Below are 23296 nucleotides of genomic sequence, written 5' to 3' on the forward strand. Positions count from 1 at the left end.
GCCACACTGCGGAATGTACCGTCCTCAGCAAAGTGGGCAAAAGGATTCACTCCCCGGATTACCCCATCCCGGGACTGGTGACCCATGAGCACTGCCTCCGGGCTCTTACTGCCTGTGTAATTACCCAGGGCATCACTTGGGGGCGCTCTCCGGACTGAACATACATCGGAGGCAGTTCCGCTGATCCGGAGGTGGAATTACGTCTCTGGAACTGACTCTGACGTCACAGTGCGCGCTGCTGGAGACGGGGTCCGTCAGAAACTTTGGGAATTAAATCTGTCACGGTCCATTAAAGGCGCGGGGGAGGGGGTGGGCGGAGAGTCTGTCAAACTGTGGGTGGGGATGTGCACACATTCAGATGTTCACAGTATCAGACTCAGTCCGGATCTGAGTTCCTGCAGAGACTTCAGTTCCTCTTCCCCGGTCCAACTGATCCGATTGTCCCACAGCCTGAAACAGATGGAAGAATGAAGAGGAAATAACAAATTACACAACAGTGTCAGCAACAGAGGACTAGGGTTAATGTTTCAACAACATTCACAGACAAACACAAGCGGAAACCCGGCGGATCCGCTGATATTTTATGACATTGAATATGAACACAATCACTCACCAGATCCGCTCCAGATTCGGGAGGGCCAGTATGAGGCGGCGAAGAGTGGGGACAGATTGGTCTGTGAGCGAGTTTGATCCCAGATCCAGCTCTGCCAGTGATTGGGTTGCACTGAGAGCGGAGACGAGATCATCGACACCAGCATCAGTGAGACCGACCTTGTACAACCTGGAGATGAGAGAGAGTGAGGGTGAAGGACATCGAGAGACAGTGGACGCTATGAATCTCGAATGTTTACCAATAAGACAATTACTGATCACATTAATGTTCAGCGTCAGACACCCAGTGACTGTAAAGACAATCTCCCACAGTCTTACACTTACCACAGTTTCTGCATTTTACACTCCGAGTTCGTCAGCGCCTCAGACACCAGTTTCACCCCTGAATCTCCTAGTTCATTTTCATTCAGGTTCAGCTTCGTCAGTGAAGGGTTTGTGCTGAGAACGGAGGCAAGATGCTCGGCACCAGAATCTGTGAGACCGACATTGCTCAGCCTGTGGATGAAAGGGAGAGTGTGGGTAAAGGCCACAGAGAGACAGGAGACGGTAGAAATTCCCAGTGTTTATCAGTAATACATTACTGATCACCTTAATGTTCAGTGTCAGATACCCAGTGACTATAACCGCAATATCCCTTTCTGACACTTACCATAGTGTCTGTATTTTACACTCTCGATTCCTCAGAGCTGCAGACAGCAGTTTCACCCCTGAATCTCCCAGTTTATTCATCCCAAGTCTAAACACAAACAGACAAATTGATGAACAAATTGATTCAGACAGTGGTTCTGAGGGAATTCCTCTCACCCGGTATTTCAGGAAACATTAAACCCTTCAGTAAATCACTGACCAATTCACATGACTGTCAATGTCCCTCACTGGCCAGCTCCGAATGTTAGTAATTTAGCCTGTCGGTGTGACTCTGTAAACTTTCTATATTCTGTCTCAGTCCCCGACGTTTGGAAAAAAAATCCTGACGAGATGGTAGAAAGCTGCAGCGTTGAAGGGCTGGAAAAAGTCCCACAGGGAGGAAGAGTTGTGGATGAGAACGTGTCCATGGGAGATGGTGGAAGAAAAGCCCGCCAGGGCAAAAGGGATAGGCAGAGTAATCCCACAGGAGGAAGGGAGATGGGGAATAGAGATACCACGGGAGGGAAGGGGAATAGAGAAGAAAGATGCCACAGAAGGAAGGGAGATGGGAAAGAGATATCCCCACAGGACGAGGGGGGTGGAGAAGAGGGATTCCATGGGAGGACGGGGAATGGAGAAAAGAAATCCCACAGGAGGAAGGGGGATGTGGAAGACAGTTGCCACAGGAGGAAGGGGGATTGAGTGGATAATTACCACAGGAGGAAGGAGAATGGAGAAGAGAGATCCCACAGGAGGAAAAATGTATGCAGAGGATAGATCCCAAAGGAGGAAGTGGGATAGGGAAGCGAGATCCCACAATGAATTAAGATAGGTAAAGAGCCATCCCACAAGATGAAGCAGATATGGCAAAGACAGATCCCATAGGAGGAAAGGGAATGGGGAAGAGAGATCCCATAGGAGGAAGGCGGATGAAAAAGAGAGATCCCATAGGTGTAAGGCAGATGGGGAAGCAAGATTCCACAAGAGGATGTGATGCAGACGTAGATCGCACGGGGAGGGTTGGTCAGAATTGAACCCCACAATTGGAAGAGGTGATGCCCACATGAGTGTTGGGTATCTGGCAGTGAACAAAGTCACACTGTTGGAGTGATCGTGATAGTCACACGCGGGGAGAGGGGTTGGGAAGGATAATCTCGGGTATTTCTCTCCCTCTCACTGGGACATTCCTCTGATCCTCTCTTGTACTTCATCGGGAAGAGGGTGCGCAGATCCGTCACACCTGCTGCAGTCAGTGTCGGTGTCGATGTCAGTAACAGTGAGAAGGAACATTGTCAATTGACGTGTCACATGCAGCGAGAAACACGGCCATTCATGTGATTTACTACCATTAAACCAACGGCCATTGTTCGCTCATCTGAAGTCTCCAACATCTCTATACACGAAACCATAGGGCACTCCCGTTCTTGATTTACTGACCGATTGTCTATTAATTTGTCACAAAAACTCATAATCTGCTTTACCTTTACATTAAAACAAAATAATGAAATACTTTCACAGATCAGACTGAGAAATAAGTGAAGTTACCCCAACTCCTGGCATTTGTGCAGCCCAGGTACCAGCCGCTGGATTTCTTCACACTGAATGTGGCAGCCAACTAGGTCGATATGTTTTATTGTATCACAGAGTCCGATGACATGAGACAGGACCGCGCAGTCTATCGGGGTCAGTGTCATTCCACTGAATGAAAGTGCTTCCACAGATTCCAGTGCGGCCTGAGCCAGGCCACGATTCTGAGACTCAAACAGGTAGTGCAGTGTGTTCAGGAGGCTCCTTTTACCACCATTATTCCTCGTGTTTCCACTCTGGCGTTTAACCTCCTCCCTCACCCAGTCAATCACCCGGCAGGTTGTTTGACGGGGAAATGGTCCCAGAAACTCCTCCAGGCCCCGAGCCGTCATTGGAGAGGAGAGGCCAGCAACAAAACGGAGAAATACCTCAAATCGCCCATCTGTTGTGTTGTGGGCTTCAGTGAGGAATTTCAGAATATCCCCGGGATGTGGATTCATAAACTGTGCGAGTGCCGCTACAAACTCCTGGATGGTGAGGTGTGGGAATGTGTACACCACACATCGGGGAGAATCCTTTCTCTCCAAAAGCTCCATCAAGAACCCAGACAAGAACTGGGAAGGCTTCAGATTGTAGTTGATTAAATCTCCATTTGTAAATACAATCTTCTTGTCAAACACACCTCTGAAGGCCATCTGACCAACCCTGAATAACATGTCACGGGGGTTCTCAATCTCACGGCCGTAGTTTTTCAGGATGTTGTAAATATAGTAGGAATAGAGTTGGGTTATGGTCTTGGGAACTTGCTGTGGGACCCTGTCTCTTTTTGCGAAGAAGGGTCCCAGTGCCAAAGCGAGGATCCAGCAGTAGGAGGGGTTGTAGCTCATGGTGTACAGGATCTCGTTCTCCTCCACGTGTTTGAAAACAGCTTCTGCTACCGTCTTATCTTCAAAATGCCTGATGAAATATTCCTTCCGTTCTTCATCGACAAATCCCAGGATTTCAGCCCTGACATTGATTTCTGCCTTTTCTAATAAATGTAACACAGTGGGGCGGGTGGTCACCAGCACTGAACACCCTGGCAGCAGCTTGTGCTGGATTAAACTGTACACAATATCCGACACTTCACACCACCACTCGGGATCTGGGCACTTGTGCTGAGGTTCTGTATCTCTCCGACTGTCAGCAAAATCAATTTTATGTTTGAATTCATCCAAGCCATCGAATATAAACAGCAATCCCTCTGGGTTTTTCCAAACCTCTCTCAGGAAATTCCCAAAGTAAGGATACTGATCCAAAATCAGTTCCCTCAGGTTTACTCTGCAGTTAATGGAGTTTAAATCCCTGAATTTGAAACTGAAGACAAACTGGAATTGTTGGTATATTTTCCCCGTGGCCCAGTCATAAACAATCTTTTGCACCATTGTTGTTTTCCCTATCCCCGAGACTCCAGCCAATGCTGCCGAACTCCCAGATTTGCATTTTCTTTGGGAAAAGCTGCTCTGGAACAACTGATCAGTCCGGAGTTTTTCCAGCTCTCTGCGGAGATGTTGTTTTCTCCACTCCTCGTGGTCTCTGCCTCTCGCCAGCAGCTCGTGTTCCACCAGTCTCCGATCACGAATAGTAGAAATGACCGTGAGCTCAGCGTATCGATCAACCAGCTGGAAAACATTCACCTTTTCCGTCATCAGGATCGTGTTCTCTCTCAGTGTTTCTGTTTGTGCCCGCAGAGTCTCCTTGTGTTTCTGTTGAACATCTTCCATGGGAACAGAGAAAGAGTCAAAATGTTAGACGCCTCAACTCAGAACTTAGTAAACAACAAATAGTGCAGCACAAAGCTCTTGTATCAATTTAATTTATCAGAATATGTTCATACACTAAAGTAAATTTGGTTGCAGTGATTCAGAATTGTGACGAAAAACCAAGTTATCAGAAGATTGATGCTGATGAGAGAGATAAGGGGAACAATGGAGAAACATTTAAAATGCTAATAAGAGAGAAGAGCGAGATTAACGAGAAAGAAAGACATTTCAGATATTGACAGATCGATTGCTTTGAACCTGAACTGTTTGAAGTTTAATGGACAGGCGATACCCCAGCAGGGAGATAAAAAGAACAGGTTCGCTAAGGCATGACACACACCACGAGATCACGAGATAACGAGACCCTGGAAGAGCGTTGTGCCTCCACAAGTTGGTTAAAGTTGGAGGTCTGGTTCGAGGGAACCGACCATAGACTGACAGGGTGAAAAGGAATGATCGGCGGGAACCTGGTGTGTGCGTCCACCCTTGCCTGGGTGCCGGGTTCACCGCGGAAGAACGGTCGTATCCAGAATGGAGGGATCACAGTCGGTGAACCACAGAAGACATAAAAGGGTTCGCCCGAAAGCTAACTGCGAAGAACATCAAAGGTCTGTTTGAATCAAAATTTGCATTCTCTCTCTCTCTCCAATGGCACAACAGCGATTACTGCAAACTGTACTAAGCTGAACTGAACTCTGCGTCACTTGAGACTGATCATTTTACCCCTAGACTGCGATAGAGCTTGGTTGATTCCTGTTACCCTAGTTCTGTGTACACGTGTGTATTATCATTGCTAACCTGTTTCATTTACATCCTTACGATTAGAGTACTGTGTTACTTATTTCTTTAATAAAGCTTTATTAATTTCTGTTAAACCAGACTCCAACTAAGTGGTCCATTTCTGCTGGTTTGGCAACCCAGTTACGGGGTACGTAACAGAATAAAACAAAAGAAACCTACTGCATGTCGATCAGCAACGTTGTAGGGGTGGTGGGGGTCAGCTGTCAAGGTCTCGCAAAGCTGACTCAGACAATCAGCGTTTCTAATCAAACATAAATAATTTATTCACCCTACTATACCACGGATGCTGGACAACTCACCGAGATCATCCAGAAGAATGTCCGGGCCTGCAGATCTGCAGTCTCATGTCCACTAAACAGTATACACGGGAAATACTCAGCAGGACAGGGAGAATAAAAACATAGAAACATAGAAAACCTAGAGAACAATACAGACTCTTCAGCCAACAAAGCTGTGCCGAACATGTCACTACCTTAGAATTACCTAGGCTTTATCCATAGCCCTCTACTTTTCTCAGCTCCATGTCGCCATCCAGGAGTTTCTCAGAAGACCCTACCGTTTCCGCTTCCACTAACATCGCCGGCAGCCCATTCCACGCACTCACCACTCTCTGCGAAAGAAAACTTACCCCTGACATCTCCTCTGTACCTACTTCCAAGCACCTTAAAACTATGCGCTCTCGTGCTCGCGATTTCAGCCCAGGGGAAAAGCCTTTGACTATCCACTCGATCAATGCCTCTCATTATCTTGTACACCTCTATCAGGTCACTTCTCATCCTCCGTCGCTCCAAGGAAACAAGTCCGAGCACACTCATACTGTAAGGCATTCTACCCAATCTAGGAAACATCTTTGTAAATCTCCTCTGCACCTTTTCTATGGTTTCCACGTCCTTCCTGTACTGAGGCGACCAGAATTGAGTACAGTACTCCAAGTGGGCTCTTTCCACTGTCCTGTATAGCTGTAATATTACATCTTGGTTCTTAAACTCAATCCCACGACTGATGAAGGCCAATGCACCATATGCCTTCTTAACCACAGAGTCAACTTACATTGCAGCTTTGAGTGTCCTATGAACTCGGACCCCAAGATCCCTCTGATCCTCCACACTTCCAAGAATCTTACCATTAATTCTATATTCTGCCATCATATTTGCCCTAACAAAATAAACCATCTCACACTTATCTGGGTTAAACTCCATTTGCCACTTCTCAGCCCAGATTTGCATCCCATCAGTGTCTCGTTGTAATCTCTGACAGCCCTTCACACTATTCACTACACCCTCAAGCTTCGTGTCATCAGCAGATTTACTAAACCATCCCTCCACTTCCTCATCCAGATCATTTATAAAAATCACGAACAGTAGGGATCCCAAAACCGATCCCCAAGGCACACCACTGCTCTGGAGAAAGGGAGAGAGTGGATGCTACAGATCTATTATTCAAATTGAACTAAAATTTTGAAAAGCAGGATCATTTCCAATCCCGGTAGCATCTGGTAAAACTCTCTTCTCCAAGTTCTCCAGATCCTTCCTGTAATGGACCGACAGAATTGAACCAATTCTCCAAGTGCAGCCAAACCAAAGTTTTATACATCTGTAACCTAAAGCTTCGATAGACTTAGTGCTCCGTACAATGAAGTGAACTATGTGATCATATCTTCTTCATTTACCTGTGTTGTCACACCTAGCGAGCTACGGACATTGACAACAAACTCCCTCTGCACCTCAATGATGTTAGCGTCTGCCAGCTACTTTAAACATCCCCCATACCTTCACACTTTTCTGGATTAAACTCCATCTGCTATTTGCCCACCCTCCTCTGCAACTGATCTATACCCCACTCAACGGCTGTGAAGGCGGATGAAGGCTGCAACAAATCCGCCAGCTCCAATCGTCGTGGTTTCCATGCCATTGGAATCAGTTGGTTGATTTGTGAAGTATTGTGTGCTTCTTGGAGTGCAACATCAAGTATTCGTTAAACAAATTCACGCACAGGCGTCTTCGCTCTGGGGGCCACTTCTTCAGAATGAAGACCATCATCCTCGACCTCGAGGGATAGCCACGACGATACCCCACTGGACTCTTTGAGACATTTCTTCCCTCTCCATTACTCATTGTCTCACCTCAGCTTCAGAAAGCATATATTTCATTTGCAGACTAAATTCACAACATTTCCCGCCACGGTCACGGGACGGTGACAAACTATGCTCTAATCCTCTTTGGAACATGCCGGTTCGAAATTCTGATCAGCTGATATATATCGACTCTCACCAGACGGAGATTTGCCCTGTAACAGTTGCTCCTCACCTGACTTCTACCATTTAATCTGCCTTCCCCAATTTAACATCCCCACCCTGTGTATCACCTAAGCTGCAGACCTCTCTTTATTCATAACCATCTCAGAACTTGAGTTGTGTTCATTGTTCCCGAAACCTCTCCCACTGAAACCCGAGCCCGTCCTGAAATAAGGGATAGCCGATGTCAATGTAGGACCTGGTCTGGATGAGGTGTGGGAAAGTTACTTGCAGTGAAAGTACACCTGAAGAATGTGAAACCTCACGGTATGTCAGGATCCTGACAGGAGTGTGCGGGACCTCAGAGTGTTCCAGAGCCTTGTAAAGTAGTTAAAGGGTTTCACATTGTGTGACGGCTCTTGCAGGAGTGTATGGCATCTCGCAGCGTGTAGGTAGACGGCAAGAGGCTTGTGGAGTCTCGCAGCGTGTCAGCCCCTGCCAGGGATGTGTGGTGTCTAGCGGTGTGTCAGTACCCTGCCAGAGATGTGCAGGGTTTCACAGCGCATTAGGATCCTGCCAGGGGTGTGTGGTGTCTAGCGGTGTGTCAGTACCCTGCCAGAGATGTGCAGGGTTTCACAGCGCATTAGGATCCTGCCAGGGGTGTGTGGGGTTTCCAAATAACAGGTATACTCTACATAAGGGTTTATTGTGTAACGGATCTTGAAAATGACATTTTAGTCTTCACCATGTATCCGGGGCCAGCAAATACCGTTTATATCATCTTCTTAGAGAGTTGAGAGTTCTGAGGAAAACAGTGGTGATCTGGCGCTAAACGATGCAGGCATGTTTTCTCAGTAGTCATTCATTCAACGTATTCGAGTGAGACAGGGAACGTAGGAAAGCATGGATTGCATAAACAGTTACATTAGAGAATGGCAAACTAGTAGAGAAGTTGTTCTTCAAAGATCCAGGGGAGTATCTATTGCATGTTCAGAAGTGGTTACCTAGAGTGCCAGGATTTAGGTGTTTCAGAAAGAACAGGGAGGAATACAAAAGGGGTGGGCGTGGCACTGCTGATCAGAGATAATGTCACGGTTGCAGGAAAGGAGGAAGTTATGGAGGGATTGCCTACTGAGTCTCTGTGGGTGGAAGTTATAAACAGGAAGAGGTCAATAACTCTACTGGACGTTTTTTTATCGACCACCCAATTGTAACATGGACATCGAGCAGCAGATGGGGAGACAGATTCTGGAAAGATGCAAGAATAACCGGGTTGGCGTGGCGGGAGGTTTTAATTTCCAAAATATTGATTGCAATCACCCTAGAGCAAGGGCTTCAGATGAGGTGGAGTTTGCTAGGTGTATTCAGGAAGGTTTCCTGATATAATATGTAGATAAGCCTACAAGAGGAGAAGCTGTACTTGATCTGGTATTGGGAAATGAACCTGGTCAAGTGTCAGATCTCTCAGTGGAATAGCATTTTGGAGATAGTTATCACAATTCTGTCTCCTTTACCATAGCATTAGAGCGGGGTAGGAACAGACAAGTTAGGAGTGAGGAGAAATATGAAGTAATTGGGCAGGAACTTGGAATCATAAATTGGGAACAGATGTTCTCAGGGAAATGTATGGCAGAAATGTGGCAAACGTTCAGGGGATATTTGCGTGGCATTCTGCATAGGTGCGTAGAGTACAGGAACCGTGGTGTACAAAAGCTGTTGAAAATCTCGTCAAGAAGAAAAGAAAAGCTTACGAAAGGTTCAAAAATCTAGGCAATGCTAGAGACCTAGAAGATTATAAGGCTAGCAGGAAGGCGCTTAAGGATGAAATTAGGAGAGCCAGAAGGGGCCATGAGAAGGCCTTGGCGGGAAAGATTAAGGAAACCACCCAAGGCATTCTACAAGTATGTGAACAGCAAGATGATAAGAGAGAATAGGACCAATCAAGTGTGACAGTGGAAAACTGAGTATGGAACCGGAAGAGATAGCAGAGGTTCCTAGTAAGCACTTTGCTTCAGTATTCACTACGGAAAAGGATCTTGGCGAGCATACAGACATGAAGAAAGAGGACGTGCTGGAGCTTTTGGATAAGTCTCCGGGACCAGACGAGATGCACCTCAGGTTACTACGGGAGGCGACGGAGCAGATTGATGAGTCTCTGGCAACTATCAACGCATCATCAATCGAGACAGGAGAGGTTCCAGTGGGTTGTAGGTTTGTAGATGTTGTTCCCTTATTCAAGAAAGGGAGTAGAGATTGCACCGGAAATTATAGACCAGTGAATCTTACTTCAGGAATTGGTAGACCGATGGAAAAGACACTGAGAGGCAGGATTTATGAACATTCGGAGAGGCATAATATGATTAGGAATAGTGAGCATTGTTTTATCAAAGGCATGTCGTGCCTTACGAGCCTGATTGATTTTTTTTGAGGATGTGACTAAACACATTGATGAGGTAGAGCAGTAGATATACAGTATAATGGATTTTAGCAAGGCATTTGACATGGTACCCGATGCAAGGCTTATTGAGAAAGTACGAAGTCATACGATCCAAGGGGGCATTGCTTTGTGGATGTAGAACTGGCTTGCCCACAGAAGGCAAAGTGTGGTTGTAGGTGGTTCATATTCTGCATGGAGGTCGATGACTCAGGGATCTGTTCGGGGTCCCTTTCACTTCGTGATTTTTATCATTGACCTGGATGAGGAAGTGGAGTAATGGATTAATACATTTGCTGATGACACAAAGCTTGAGAGAGTTGTGGATAGTGTGGAGGGCTGTCAGAGGTTACAGCGGGACATCGATAGGATGCAAAATTGGGCAGAGAGGTGGCAGATGGAGTTTAACCCAGATAAGCGTGAGGTGGATTATATTGGTAGGTCAAATATGATGGCAAAATATAATATCAATGGTAAGCCTTTTGGCAGTGTGGAGGATCGGAGGGATCATGGGGTCCGAGTCCACAGTACACTCAAAGCTGCTGCGCAGGTTGACCCTGTAATTAAGAAGGTATACGGTGCATTGGCCTTCATCAACCGTGGGACTGAGTTTAAGAATCGAGATGTAATGTTACGGCTACATAGGACTCTGGTCAGACCCCACCTGGAATACTGTGCTCAGTTCTGGTCATCTCAGTACAGGAAGAATATGGAAAATATAGAAAGGGTGCAGAGGGGATTTACAAGGATGTTGCCTGGATTAGGGAGCATGCATTTTGAGAAGAGGTTGAGTGAACTCGGCTTTTTCTCTCTGGAGGATGAGAAGTGACCTGACAGAGCTGTACAAAATAATGAGAGGCACTGATCGTGTGGATAGTCAGAGGCTTTTTCCCAGGGCTGAAATGGCTAGCATGAGAGAACATAGTTTTAAGGTGCTTGGAAGTAGGTAAAAAGGAGATGTCAGGGGTAAGTTTTTTACGCAGAGAGTGGTAAGTGTTTGGGATGGTCTGCCGGTGGTGGGAACGGGTACGATAGCGTCTTTTAAGAGACTCCTGGATAGGTACATAGAGCTTCGAAAAATAGAGGGCTATGCGTAAACATAGGTAATTTCTGAAGTAACTGACATTACTCAATGTTAGGCGCAGCATTGAGGGCCGATGGGCCTGCATTGTGTTGTAGGTTTTCTATGTATCTATGTTTCTAAGTCGGTGTGAGAATTCTACAGCTGTATCTGTTCCCTTGGGAAGCAGCATGAAGAACATTGAAGAATAATTTTGCAGGCAATTTGTAGAGATATACTAAGTCAGTGGTGCAAGGAAACTGAGGGGTTTTGGTGGCAGAATATGGACCGAAACAATAATTACGGAAGTGACAGAGACTGAGAGGTCTTTCTAAAGTTCCTAATTAGCCTATCTCAGGTCCTATAAGAACAATAACAGATTTGGAATTTGTTCTTGGAAATGAGAGACGCTGAACCAGGACACTGGAAGGGATCCCTCATGTCTCTGATGAAGACTTTCGAATACTGAGATACAACATGGGCTACTGTAAGATTAATAACTGTTGCAATATCTGTCTTTCCTTCGCCCTCTCCTCTGTTAGATGTGCAGTTGGATGATACAACACTGTCTGTGAATATGAAGCTTTTCGGACTCTGAGCACTTGCAATGCCCAAGGCTTCATTTTCACAGATGCAATGTGCTTATGGATGAAGTGAGCTTCTCATTAGTCTGGCGCAATTTAATTTATCTCAACATTTTTTTATAGAAAACATACATAGAAAACATACATAGAAAATAGGTGCAGGAGTAGGCCATTCGGCCCTTCGAGCCTGCACCGCCATTTATTATGATCATGGCTGATCATCCAACTCAGAACCCCACCCCAGCCTTCGCTCCATACCCCCTGACCCCCGTAGCCACAAGGGCCATATCTAACTCCCTCTTAAATATAGCCAATGAACTGGCCTCAACTGTTTCCTGTGGCAGAGAATTCCACAGATTCACCACTCTCTGTGTGAAGAAGTTTTTCCTAATCTCGGTCCTAAAAGGCTTCCCCTCTATCCTCAAACTGTGACCCCTCGTTCTGGACTTCCCCAACATCGGGAACAATCTTCCTGCATCTAGCCTGTCCAATCCCTTTAGGATCTTATACGTTTCAATCAGATCCCCCCTCAATCTTCTAAATTCCAACGAGTACAAGCCCAGTTCACCCAGTCTTTCTTCATATGAAAGTCCTGCCATCCCAGGAATCAATCTGGTGAACCTTCTTTGTACTCCCTCTATGGCAAGGATGTCTTTCCTCAGATTAGGGGACCAAAACTGCACACAATACTCCAGGTGTGGTCTCACCAAGGCCTTGTACAACTGCAGTAGTACCTCCCTGCTCCTGTACTCAAATCCTCTCGCTATAAATGGCAGCATACCATTCGCCTTCTTCACCGTCTGCTGTACCTGCATGCCCACTTTCAATGACTGGTGTATAATGACACCCAGGTTTCGTTGTACCTCCCCTTTTCCTAATCAGCCACCATTCAGATAATAATCTGTTTTCCTATTTTTGCCACCAAAGTGGATAACTTCACATTTATCCACATTAAATTGCATCTGCCATGAATTTGCCCACTCACCCAACCCATCCAAGTCACCCTGCATCCTCTTAGCATCCTCCTCACAGCTAACACTGCCACCCAGCTTCGTGTCATCCGCAAACTTGGAGATGCTGCATTTAATTCCCTCATCCAAGTCATTAATATATATTGTAAACGACTGAGGTCCCAGCACTGAGCCTTGCGGTACCCCACTAGTCACCGCCTGCCATTCTGAAAAGGTCCCGTTTATTCCCACTCTTTGCTTCCTGTCTGCTAACCAACTCTCCACCCACACCAATACCTTACCCGCAATACCGTGTGCTTTAAGTTTGCACACTAATCTCCTGTGTGGGACCTTGTCAAAAGCCTTCTGAAAACCCAAATATACCACATCCACTGGTTCTCCCCTATCCACTCTACCAGTTACATCCTCAAAAAATTCTATGAGATTCGTCAGACATGATTTTCCTTTCACAAATCCATGCTGACTTTGTCCGATCATTTCACCGCTTTACAAATGTGCTGTTATCACATCCTTGATAACTGACTCCAGCAGTTTCCCCACTTCCGATGTTAGGCTAACCGGTCTATAATTCCCCGGTTTCTCTCTCCCTCCTTTTTTAAAAAGTGGAGTTTCATTAGCCACCCTCCAATCCTCAGGAACTAGTCCAGAATCTAACGAGTTTTGAAAAATTATCACTAATGCATCCACTATTTCTTGGGCTACTTCCTTAAGCACCCTGGGATGCAGACCATCTGGCCCTGGGGATTTATCTGCCTTCAATCCCTTCAATTTACCTAACACCACTTCCCTACTAACATGTATTTCGCTCAGTTCCTCCATCTCACTGGACCCTCTGTCCCCTACTATTTCTGGAAGATTATTTATGTCCTCCTTAGTGAAGACAGAACCAAAGTAATTATTCAATTGGTCTGCCATGTCCTTGCTCCCCATAATCAATTCACCTGTTTCTGTCTGCAGGGGACCTACATTTGTCTTTACCAGTCTTTTCCTTTTCACATATCTATAAAAGCTTTTACAGTCCGTTTTTATGTTTCCTGCCAGTTTTCTCTCATAATCTTTTTTCCCCTTCCTAATTAAGCCCTTTGTCCTCCTCTGCTGAACTCTGAATTTCTCCCAGTCCTCAGGTGATCCACTTTCTCTGGCTAATTTGTATGCTTCTTCTTTGGAATTGATACTATCCCTAATTTCTCTTGTCAGCCACGGGTGCACTACCTTCCTTGATTTATTCTTTTGCCAAACTGGGATGAACAATTGTTGTAGTTCATCCATGCAACCTTTAAATGCTTGCCATTGCATATCCACCGTCAATCCTTTAAGTGTCATTTGCCAGTCTATCTTAGCTAATTCACGTCTCATACCTTCAAAGTTACCCCTCTTTAAGTTCAGAACCTTTGTTTCTGAATTAACTATGTCACTCTCCAACTTAATGAAGAATTCCACCATATTATGGTCACTCTTACCCAAGGGGCCTCTCACGACAAGATTGCTAATTAACCCTTCCTCATTGCTCAAAACCCAGTCCAGAATAGCCTGCTGTCTAGTTGGTTCCTCGACATGTTGGTTCAAAAAACCATCCCGCATACATTTCAAGAAATCCTCTTCCTCAGCACCTTTACCAATTTGGTTCACCCAATCTACATGTAGATTGAAGTCACCCATATAACTGCTGTTCCTTTATTGCACACATTTCTAATTTCCTGTTTAATACCATCTCCGACCTCACTACTACTGTTAGGTGGCCTGTACACAACTCCCACCAGCGTCTTCTGCCCCTTAGTGTTATGCAGCTCTACCCATATCGATTCCACATCTTCCCGGCTTATGTCCTTCCTTTCTATTGCGTTAATCTCTTCTTTAACCAGCAACACCACCCCACCTCCCCTTCCTTCATGTCTATCCCTCCTGAATATTGAATATCCCTGAACGTTGAGCTCCCATCCCTGGTCACCCTGGAGCCATGTCTCTGTGATCCCAACTATATCATAATCATTAATAACAATCTGCATTTTTAATTCATCCACCTTATTACGAATGCTCCTTGCATTGACACACAAAGCCTTCAGGCGCTCTTTTACAACTCTCTTAGTCCTTTTACAATCATGCTGAAAAGTGGCCCTCTTTAATGCTTGCCCTGGATTTGTCGGCCTGCCACTTTTACTTTTCTCCATAGTACTTTTTGTTTCTACCCTCACTTTACACCCCTCTGTCTCTCTGCACTGGTTCCCAGCCCGCTGTTGTGAACTAACCTCCTCACGCCTAGCCTCTTTAATTTGATTCCCACCCCCAAACCATTCTAGTTTAAAGTCACCTCAGTAGCCCCCGCTAATCTCCCTGCCAGGATATTGGTCCCCCTAGGATTCAGGTGCAACCCGATTTTTTCATTTCTTCTCAGCTTCCTCGTCGCATTAACACAACACTGGGTTTCTCTGACCTAATTGACAGCTCTTACCCGTCCACAGTTTCCATCACACACCACAGGCAGACATGAATTTCAGTTCTGTAGATTTTTCAACCCTCACTGTCCCCCCACCCTACCCTCACCTCCACTGTCTCCTGATGGACTTCCCACTGTTTGCATTAAGAGAGTACAGATATAAACAGACTGGGTTGCAGTTGCTTTTTTGGGATTGGACAGGTTAGTTGGAATATGACCTGGTTTTCTGTTTAAAGGGAAGCTGTTGCTGGTATTCTGTGACTAGAACTTCAATCGATGTCCAACTCGAAGAACAGATTATCTGTGGGGACTGACGGAGTTTAGAGAAATGAATTAGGATGAGGGATGTTCGGCAGTGGGGAAGGGGGAGAGAGGCATGTAGGGTGAGGTTTTGACCTTTTGGGGTGCAGAGGTTTCCCAGATTTCCCCTCCACCGGATTGCTCCTTTGTCTGCTCTGACCCCGGTGGAGGCAGCTGTAGTTCCACACACCAGAGAGGAGTCACCCCTTTCCTCAAGTCCCAACTCTCAGCCTCGTTCCTCATTATGTCCTCTGAAAACTCTTCCTCCAGGAGACGATGTTTCTATGTGCCTTAGTATGTACTGTGTCACAGTGACAACATTTACCTGGTCAAACCCCCTTGACTCATCAACATGACCGTTCTGCGCAAGTGTCAGCGGTTGGTGGAAACAGCATTTTCTTCACCTACCTTTCAGCTCACTGGGGATCTCCCGTAAACCTTGAGCGGGGTCTGATCGCTCGTACGGTGCACAACCTGTTTAATTTTAAACAGTTTGGTGAAATCAGAATTATAGAGTGTGCATTGTTTGAATCCGAATTGACATTAATCTCTACTATTATCTCACCATATTCCTGTATTTCTTTAAGTATTTTGTCCAACTTTGGGACGCCATTCCGCATTTTCACAAACGATTCCCACATCACCCTCTGGGCGCGGGAGCCTCTCTCAATCACCAGGCTCAAGAGGAGTTTAGAACCATCCGCCAACTCTCCCTTATCAGCGAGATCAGAGACTTTCTGTGGGGTGCAGAAATGAACATATTGGGGACTGCCAGATTCACAGAGAATGCGAAGTAAGCGATGTTCCCTTTATCGGGATCACACGGCCAGATGCCGATCCTCTCTGGAGATGGGCTGTACATTCAGAGCAGAGCACAGAGAGGGGCATTCACCGTGAACCTGGCCCACCAGTCAATGAGATCCTGGCTGGTCTGTGACCACTTTGTTACAATGATTCCAACCCATAAATAATTCCTCATCAGATTTGACAGTGTCAGTAACAAATCATAAAATATGATTTATCATAAAGCAGATGAACAAAGAAGTCAAGAAGCTTTTTTTATAGCACGTGTTCAGTCTCAGAGAAGTTACAGAAAAGATGATCCGATTAATCTTCTCAGTCTGCCAGTATCCAACATGACGGCGACTGGCACCCACTGTATTTCCATTTTCTTTTCTGGTGGCGTTTCTTCAGTGATTACATCACAACATCACAACATGGTAGTGTACCACGAAAGACACAGTTTGCAGTTACAAATTATAACACAAGCACCTCCACCCAAAAGAGAACACTGTCGAGCTCCTGTGACACCCACAGGTGATGCCCAGGTTTTCACTGAAATCCTACGGTCACGCTCTGCGATCGTCCTAAACCGAAATACCGTATCATATTTCTATTTAATGTCCATTATGTTAAGCCTATACAACAGTTACCCGCTTCCCTCGCTGTGAAAATGAGCAATCACCCACCAGTCCGGGGGATATTTTCACCCCTTTTCTGTCATTGGTGCAGATTCATAATTTTGTGATTGTACAGGGCATGCAAAATTTGGGCACCCCTGGTCAAAATTTCTGTTACTGTGAATCGTTAAGTGAGTAGAAAATGAACTGATCTCCAAAAGACATGACGTTAAAGATAAAACATTCTTTGCAACATTTTAAACAAGATTAGTGTATTATTTTTGTTTTGTACAATTTTAGGGTGAAAAAAAGGAAAGGAGCACCATGTGAAAGTTTGGGCACCCCAAGAGATTTGAGCTCTCAGATAACTTTTACCAACGTCTCATACCTTAATTAGCTTGTTAGGGCTATGGTTTGTTCACAATCATCGTTAGGAAAGGCCAGGTGATGCAAATTTCAGAGCTTTATAAATACCAGGAACCTTCAAACCTTCTCCCAACAATCAGCAGCCATGGGTTCCTCAAAGCAGCTGCCCAGCACTCTGAATATTAAAACAAATAATGCCCACAAAGCAGGAGAAGGCTATAAGAAGATAGCAAAGCGTTTTCAGGTAGCCATTTCCTCAGTTCATAATGAAATTAAGAAATGGCAGTTAACAGGAACGGTGGAGGTCAAGTTGAGGTCTGGAAGAAGACGAAGAAAGCTTTCGAGAGAACTGATCGTAGGATTGCTAGAAAGACAAATCAAAACCCCGTTTGACTGGAAAAGACCTTCAGGAAAATATTTCAGACTCTGGAGTGGTGGTGCACTGTTCTACTGTGCAGCGACACCTGCACAAATAATGACCTTCATGGAGGAGTCATCAGAAGAAAACCTTTTCTGCGTCATCACCACAAAATTCAGCGTCAGAAGTTTACAAAGGAACATCTAAGCAAGTCCTGATGAAGGGTCTCGGCCTGAAACGTCGACTGCACCTCTTCCTAGAGATGCTGCCTGGCCTGCTGCGTTCACCAGCAACTTTGATGTGTGTTGCTTAAATTTGCAGCATCTGCAGAATTCCTGTTGTTTATACCTAAACAAGCCTGGTGCATTTTGGAAACATGAAGTTAAAATAGAACTTTTTGGCCGCGATGAGCAAAGGTTATGTTTGGAGAAAAAAGGGTGCAGAATTTCATGAAAAGAACACCTCTCCAACTGTTAAGCACGGGGGTGGATCGATCATGCTTTGGGCTTGTGTTGCAGCCAATGGCACGGGGAACGTATCACTGGTAGAGGGAAGAATGAGTTCAATTAAATACCAGCAAAATTCTGGAAGCAAACATCACACCGTCTGTCTTCTACAACAGGATAATGATCCGAAACACACCTCAAAAATACAAAATGGACTACCTCAAGAGGCGCAACCTAAAGGTTTTGTCATGGCCCTCTCAGTCCCCCGACCTAAACGTCATTGAAAATCTGTCGATAGACCTCAGAAGAGCAGTGCACGCAAGACAGACCAAGAATCTCAGAAAACTAGAAGTCTTTTGCAAGGACGAATGGGCGAAAGTCCCCCAAACAGAAAGCGTTTACATTATGTGATATTTGCCAAAAGGGGTGTTACTGAGTACTGACCATGCAGGGTGCCCAAACTTTTGCTTGGGGCCCTTTTACTTTTTTGTCATTTTAAAACTGTAAAAGATAGAAATTTAAAAAAAAAAACACTTGCTTAAAATATTAAAGAAATGTGTCATCTTTAACTTTATGCCTTTTGGAAATCAGGTCATCTTTTACTCGCTTAACTATTCACGGTAACAGAAATTTTGACCAAGGGTGCCCAAACTTTTGCATGCAAACTTTTTGTATATTCAGTATTTATTTCCCAGTTGTTCATTTATCTGCTTTAATATCCGATGAGTCAGATTTTGGACACCTATGATGTGTGAACATTCAAACCCATTCTCTCGCTCACTTACCCGATGTTCCTCTTCACTGAACTGATTCTCGAACGTTAACGCCAGGCTCATTCCGTGCACCACTCCTTCCATCGCCTGCTCCAGCCTGTCCCGGTAGAAGTCAATCAACTGCAGAAGCGTGAAATCGTTCCAGTTTGCCAGGAGCTCGGTGATTACTGAGCTCGGACCTGTGGAGCGAAGCGAAGGAAACTAAAGACATTATCCAACCTTTATTGCTCAACACCTTTCCATCCAGAACCTAAGGTCGGTGCACCATGTTACCAAACACAATCAGAAATAGACACACACAGGTGTTACCATTTTGAAGCACAAATCAAGGAAGGACTTACACAGCGAAAGACATGGCACTGAGAAATATAGATCCAACTCCAAGGAATTTAATTAATTGATAGTGGCGTCACGTGGAGACAGGGTATTAAAGAGAGTCCCGGAACATTTAATTTTGTTAACCTAGCTACTGAGTAGAGAAATTGGAGCTGTATGAGTCGTTCGTGAGGTCTTGTTTGGAGTATTGCGTGCAGTTGCACCTTAGATCGACTTCAGTATATTTCAATTCTCATTAATCCCACCTGCATTTACCTACTTCTTGAGCTGAATGGTTTGAGGTGGTTAACATTACACAGGTCTGTGAAAGTGGAAGTTAAAACGAAGATTAGGAACAATATTCTGCTTAGCCTGACATCAGTGATGTGAACAATTCTCGGCCATTGTAGAAGCTGTATCAGGAGAAAATTCAAAAGGCCTAACGAATTCAACAACACTTTGTGAAACAGAAATCACACTGGCTGAACCCCTTGCAATACTTTTGAGGATGCAACTAGCAGAATATATAAGGAGAGACCAGCGAATGTAGAATATTAGGATTTTCAGTAAAATCACGCATTACAGATTATCAGGCAAGCGTAAACCACGAGGGGTTGCGGATAAAGTAATGATACAGACACGAATTTGTTGGTCGAATTACATAGATTAGGCATAAATTGATTGTTTTCCGAATGGCAAGGAGTGAGGAGTGGTACCACCGGAATCAATGCCAGGACCCGAGATATTCAGAAAGGCTATTTCCACGAGGGAAATAAATGAAACATCTCCATGTTTCTGAATGACCTAAATCTGGATGGAAGGCGAGAATCGAAGAGACAGGCTGCGACAGATTTAAATTTGTCCAGGAAGTTGAGAAATACCTGGCAGATACAGTACGAATAACAAATATACGACTGGCCACTTTGGTGGAAATGACAGGATGGCTGCGTACCCGGGTGTTTTTCTGATGTTGACGCCTCTGAGTCTCGACCCTCGCTGGCTCCATCAGCCATTGTGAAGACAGGTGTTAACAGATTCTAGTTCTCTGCAAGAAACAAAATCAAGAGTAGGGTCCGGTATTAATTTAGGTATAAAGGAGAAAGCTGATATCTGTACAGAACAACATACTGCCAAAAACATAGTCCTTTCCAATGAAATCATGATATGGCTTGATCCTTCTGCACACACCCAGACAACTTCTGGAAGATACTTTATGGCCGGATTACTGGATGAGATGCCCGTGCTTTTCCAGGCAATCCCGTGACATGAGCAAGAGTGAGGTGTCACACTGGCTTGTCAAGTCAACAGAACGGCAATACAGGTTGGAGGTCCTGAGCAGGAAACACATACAGCTTGTGCCCTCCGACCACTAGTGGCGCTATGGTGATCAATGGACATCTGGTACAGCAGCGAGTGCTCAAACACTTCTGCTGACCTTGGCACATCTATTCCTCACTTCGCCAAATTGTACACATTTCTCCATCACACCTGATTCTCAGAGTCTCCTTCCATTTTTTTTTAAATTACGAAGTATTGACGTCACTGGCAAGACTACATATCTTGTTTCAGGCAATGTGGAAAGCCAGTCCCGCGTACAGCATCACGACGTCTTGCCTTAAACCACTATATTTTCACCGGCAGGTCTTCAGCGCCTAAGTTGCTGTCAAGATTTATTGGAGCATATCATCTGGTTACCATTGGATCGTTACATCCAATACAGCAAGTTTTACAAAAAATCTTCAAAATAATTTTAAATGCTGGAATTATTCAACAAGACAGACGGTGTAATACTTTTTTTCAGGTCGAGGGACCATAATCAGAATTGAGCCTGTCCACAGCTGTTCCCCAATCTGCTGAAAACTTCCAGTATACTCTGTTTACGTTTCACATTTCCCTCACCGAAGATTTATTTTAATTATTTAATGGATAAGAATTTCCTCAATTGACTGTAAAAAAAAATCCTGCAAAATTAAGCAAGACTATTGGAATACCATTCGATTTCCCTAATGCGACAATCTTCAATGTTTTATTAGATAGAGTATGAAACTGACAGCATGGAGCATAACTTCGATACGTCCCTTATCTCGCTTCATTGCGTCTGCACCCGAGATGACACTCTGACTGCCGAATGGCAGTCACCAGACCTTGATAAAATCACTGACCTGGGGATCGGGACGACACGCGGTCTAGGGATAGGGGGACCGTGCGGACTTGTTATGGTTGTGGTGGTGTTGCGTAGTGTGAATAACTCTCCTTGCAGCTCGCAGACAATGAAGGGAGACTCTCATCATAGACAACCGAACAGAGAAATAATACATCTAAGGCCACGTGATTTCTTAGTTATCCGGACAACAATACGGCAATATCTGAAGTTTATTGAACAGTTGCGTGCAACTGTGAGATGACTGTATTTCATAGGAATACCTTCACCGAAAGTTAGAGAGCAGCACACACAAACTTCTGGAAGATTTGAGCGGATAAGGCAGCTTCTATGGAGAGGAATATTACGGTCGACGTTTCAGATCCGAGACGTTTCATGTGGACGTCGATTTCCTATTCATCTCCCGAGATGCTGCTTGACCTGCTCAGTTTTGTGTGTGTTGCTCTTGATTTCCAATATTCTCAAATTTCTGGTTTTGTGACTGAAATATATATTTCTCAGTAACCTACCTTGTACTGGGTCTCCCGATTCGGATCTCTTTGAGTCCGTAATTGTTTTTGTGGGTAAATGTACACTCCGGAGTAAATATTACTTCCACTTGATAATCATAAACAAAAAGATGGGTTTGTCAGTCGACACGCTTCTCCACAACTCCCCCCACCCCGCCCCCGCTCTCCCAGCATTTACTGTATTCGGTTTTGACCGGATTAATGAGCTCAGATTAATTCACCGGGACGTCAGCAACACACCGGACATTCAAAAGTGTCAGGGAAGTGAGGTTCGTGCAGCGAAATTTACGACTGAGACAGTACTCAGGAGGCTTAATGGTCTGCGAGTGGATAAATCTCCTGGACCTGATGGAATGCACCCACGGGTTCTGAAGAAAGTAGCTCCAGCGATTGCGGTGGCGTTAACGATGATCTGTCAAGAATCGATAGATTCTGGCATTGTACCGGATGACTGGAAAATTGCAAATGCTACTCCGCTACTTAACAAGGGTGGGAGGCAGCAGAAAAGGAAACTGTAGACCTGTTAGCCTGATATCAGTGGTTGGGAAGTTGTTAGAATCGATTGTTAGGGATGAGATTACGGCGTACTGGAGGCACATGACAAGACAGGCATGGTTTCCAGCATGGTTACCTGAAAGGAAGATCCTGCCTGACAAGCCCACTGCAATTCTTTGAAGAAATTACAAGCAGGATATAGAAAGGAGAGGCAGTAGAAATGGTGTACTTGGATTTTCAGAAGGCCTATGACAAGGTGCCGCACATGAGGCTGCTTAGCAAGGTAAGAGCCCATGGAATTACAGGGAAGTTACTAGTATGGATGGAGCATTGGCTGGTCGGCAGAAAACAAAGAGTGGGAATAAAGGTATCCATTTCTGGCTGGCTGCCGGTTACCAGTGGAGTTCACAGGGTCGGTGCTGGGACCGTTACTTTTTACGATGTATGTCAATGATTTCGACTATGGTATTAAGGGATTTAGATTAGATTAGATTATGAGGACACGCAGTCCTCTTTTATTGTCATTTGTGGCTAAATTTGCCGATGGTACAAAGATAGATGGAGGAATGGGCAGTGTTGAGGAAACAGAGAGCATGCAGAGAGACTTAGATAGTTTAGGGGAATAGGCAAAGAATTGGCAAATGAAATACAATGTTGGAAGGTGTATGATCATGTACTTTGGTGGAAGAAATAAACGGGCAGACTGTTATTTAGATGGGGAAAGCATTAAAATGCAGAGATGCCAAGAACTTGGGAGTCCTTGTGCAAGATACCCGAAAGGTTAACCTGCAGGTTGAGTCGGTTGTGAAGAAGGCGAATGCAATGTTGGCATTCATTTCTAGAGGTGTAGAATATAGGCAGAAAATGACTAGGCACAGCCAAGAAGGGCCAAAAGGCCTGTTTCTATGCTGCAGTTTCTATGGTTTCTATAAGAGCAGGGATGTGATGTTGAGGCTCTATAAGGCAATCGTAAGACCACTCTTGGCATATTGTGCAATTTTGGGCTTCTTATTATGGAGAGGATATACTGACATTGAACAGGGTTCAGAAAAGATTCAGTAGAATGATTCGAGGAATGAGAGGGTTAC

The 23296-nt window shown here is 44.9% G+C and overlaps 1 protein-coding gene across 1 annotated transcript; it reads right to left on the minus strand.

Moving 5' to 3' along the window:
- Positions 1 to 202: 202 nt before the first annotated feature.
- LOC140207983 (NACHT, LRR and PYD domains-containing protein 3-like) lies at positions 203 to 20056 on the minus strand. Its single transcript, XM_072276515.1, has 9 exons — positions 19996 to 20056; positions 18741 to 18907; positions 15951 to 16122; positions 15794 to 15859; positions 2785 to 4522; positions 1262 to 1348; positions 937 to 1107; positions 614 to 781; positions 203 to 450 (listed from the first exon to the last, which is right to left on the minus strand). Exons 1-9 carry the CDS (start codon positions 20054 to 20056, stop codon positions 363 to 365), a joined length of 2718 nt encoding a protein of 905 aa, XP_072132616.1. The 3' UTR covers positions 203 to 362.
- Positions 20057 to 23296: the final 3240 nt, after the last annotated feature.

This window comes from Mobula birostris, chromosome 13 (assembly GCF_030028105.1).
Source record: "Mobula birostris isolate sMobBir1 chromosome 13, sMobBir1.hap1, whole genome shotgun sequence".
Taxonomy (NCBI): Eukaryota; Metazoa; Chordata; class Chondrichthyes; order Myliobatiformes; family Myliobatidae; genus Mobula; species Mobula birostris.

Excerpts from the sequence above, each read along its gene's own strand:
- LOC140207983 (XM_072276515.1), bottom strand. The coding sequence starts at position 20,056 with ATGGCTGATGGAGCCAGCGAGGGTCGAGACTCAGAGGCGTCAACATCA. Across the intron at positions 16,123-18,740 it reads TCAGTGAAGAGGAACATCGG|AAAGTCTCTGATCTCGCTGA; the intron begins GTAAGTGAGCGA and ends TGCACCCCACAG. Across the intron at positions 15,860-15,950 it reads TAAAGAAATACAGGAATATG|GTTGTGCACCGTACGAGCGA; the intron begins GTGAGATAATAG and ends AAAATTAAACAG.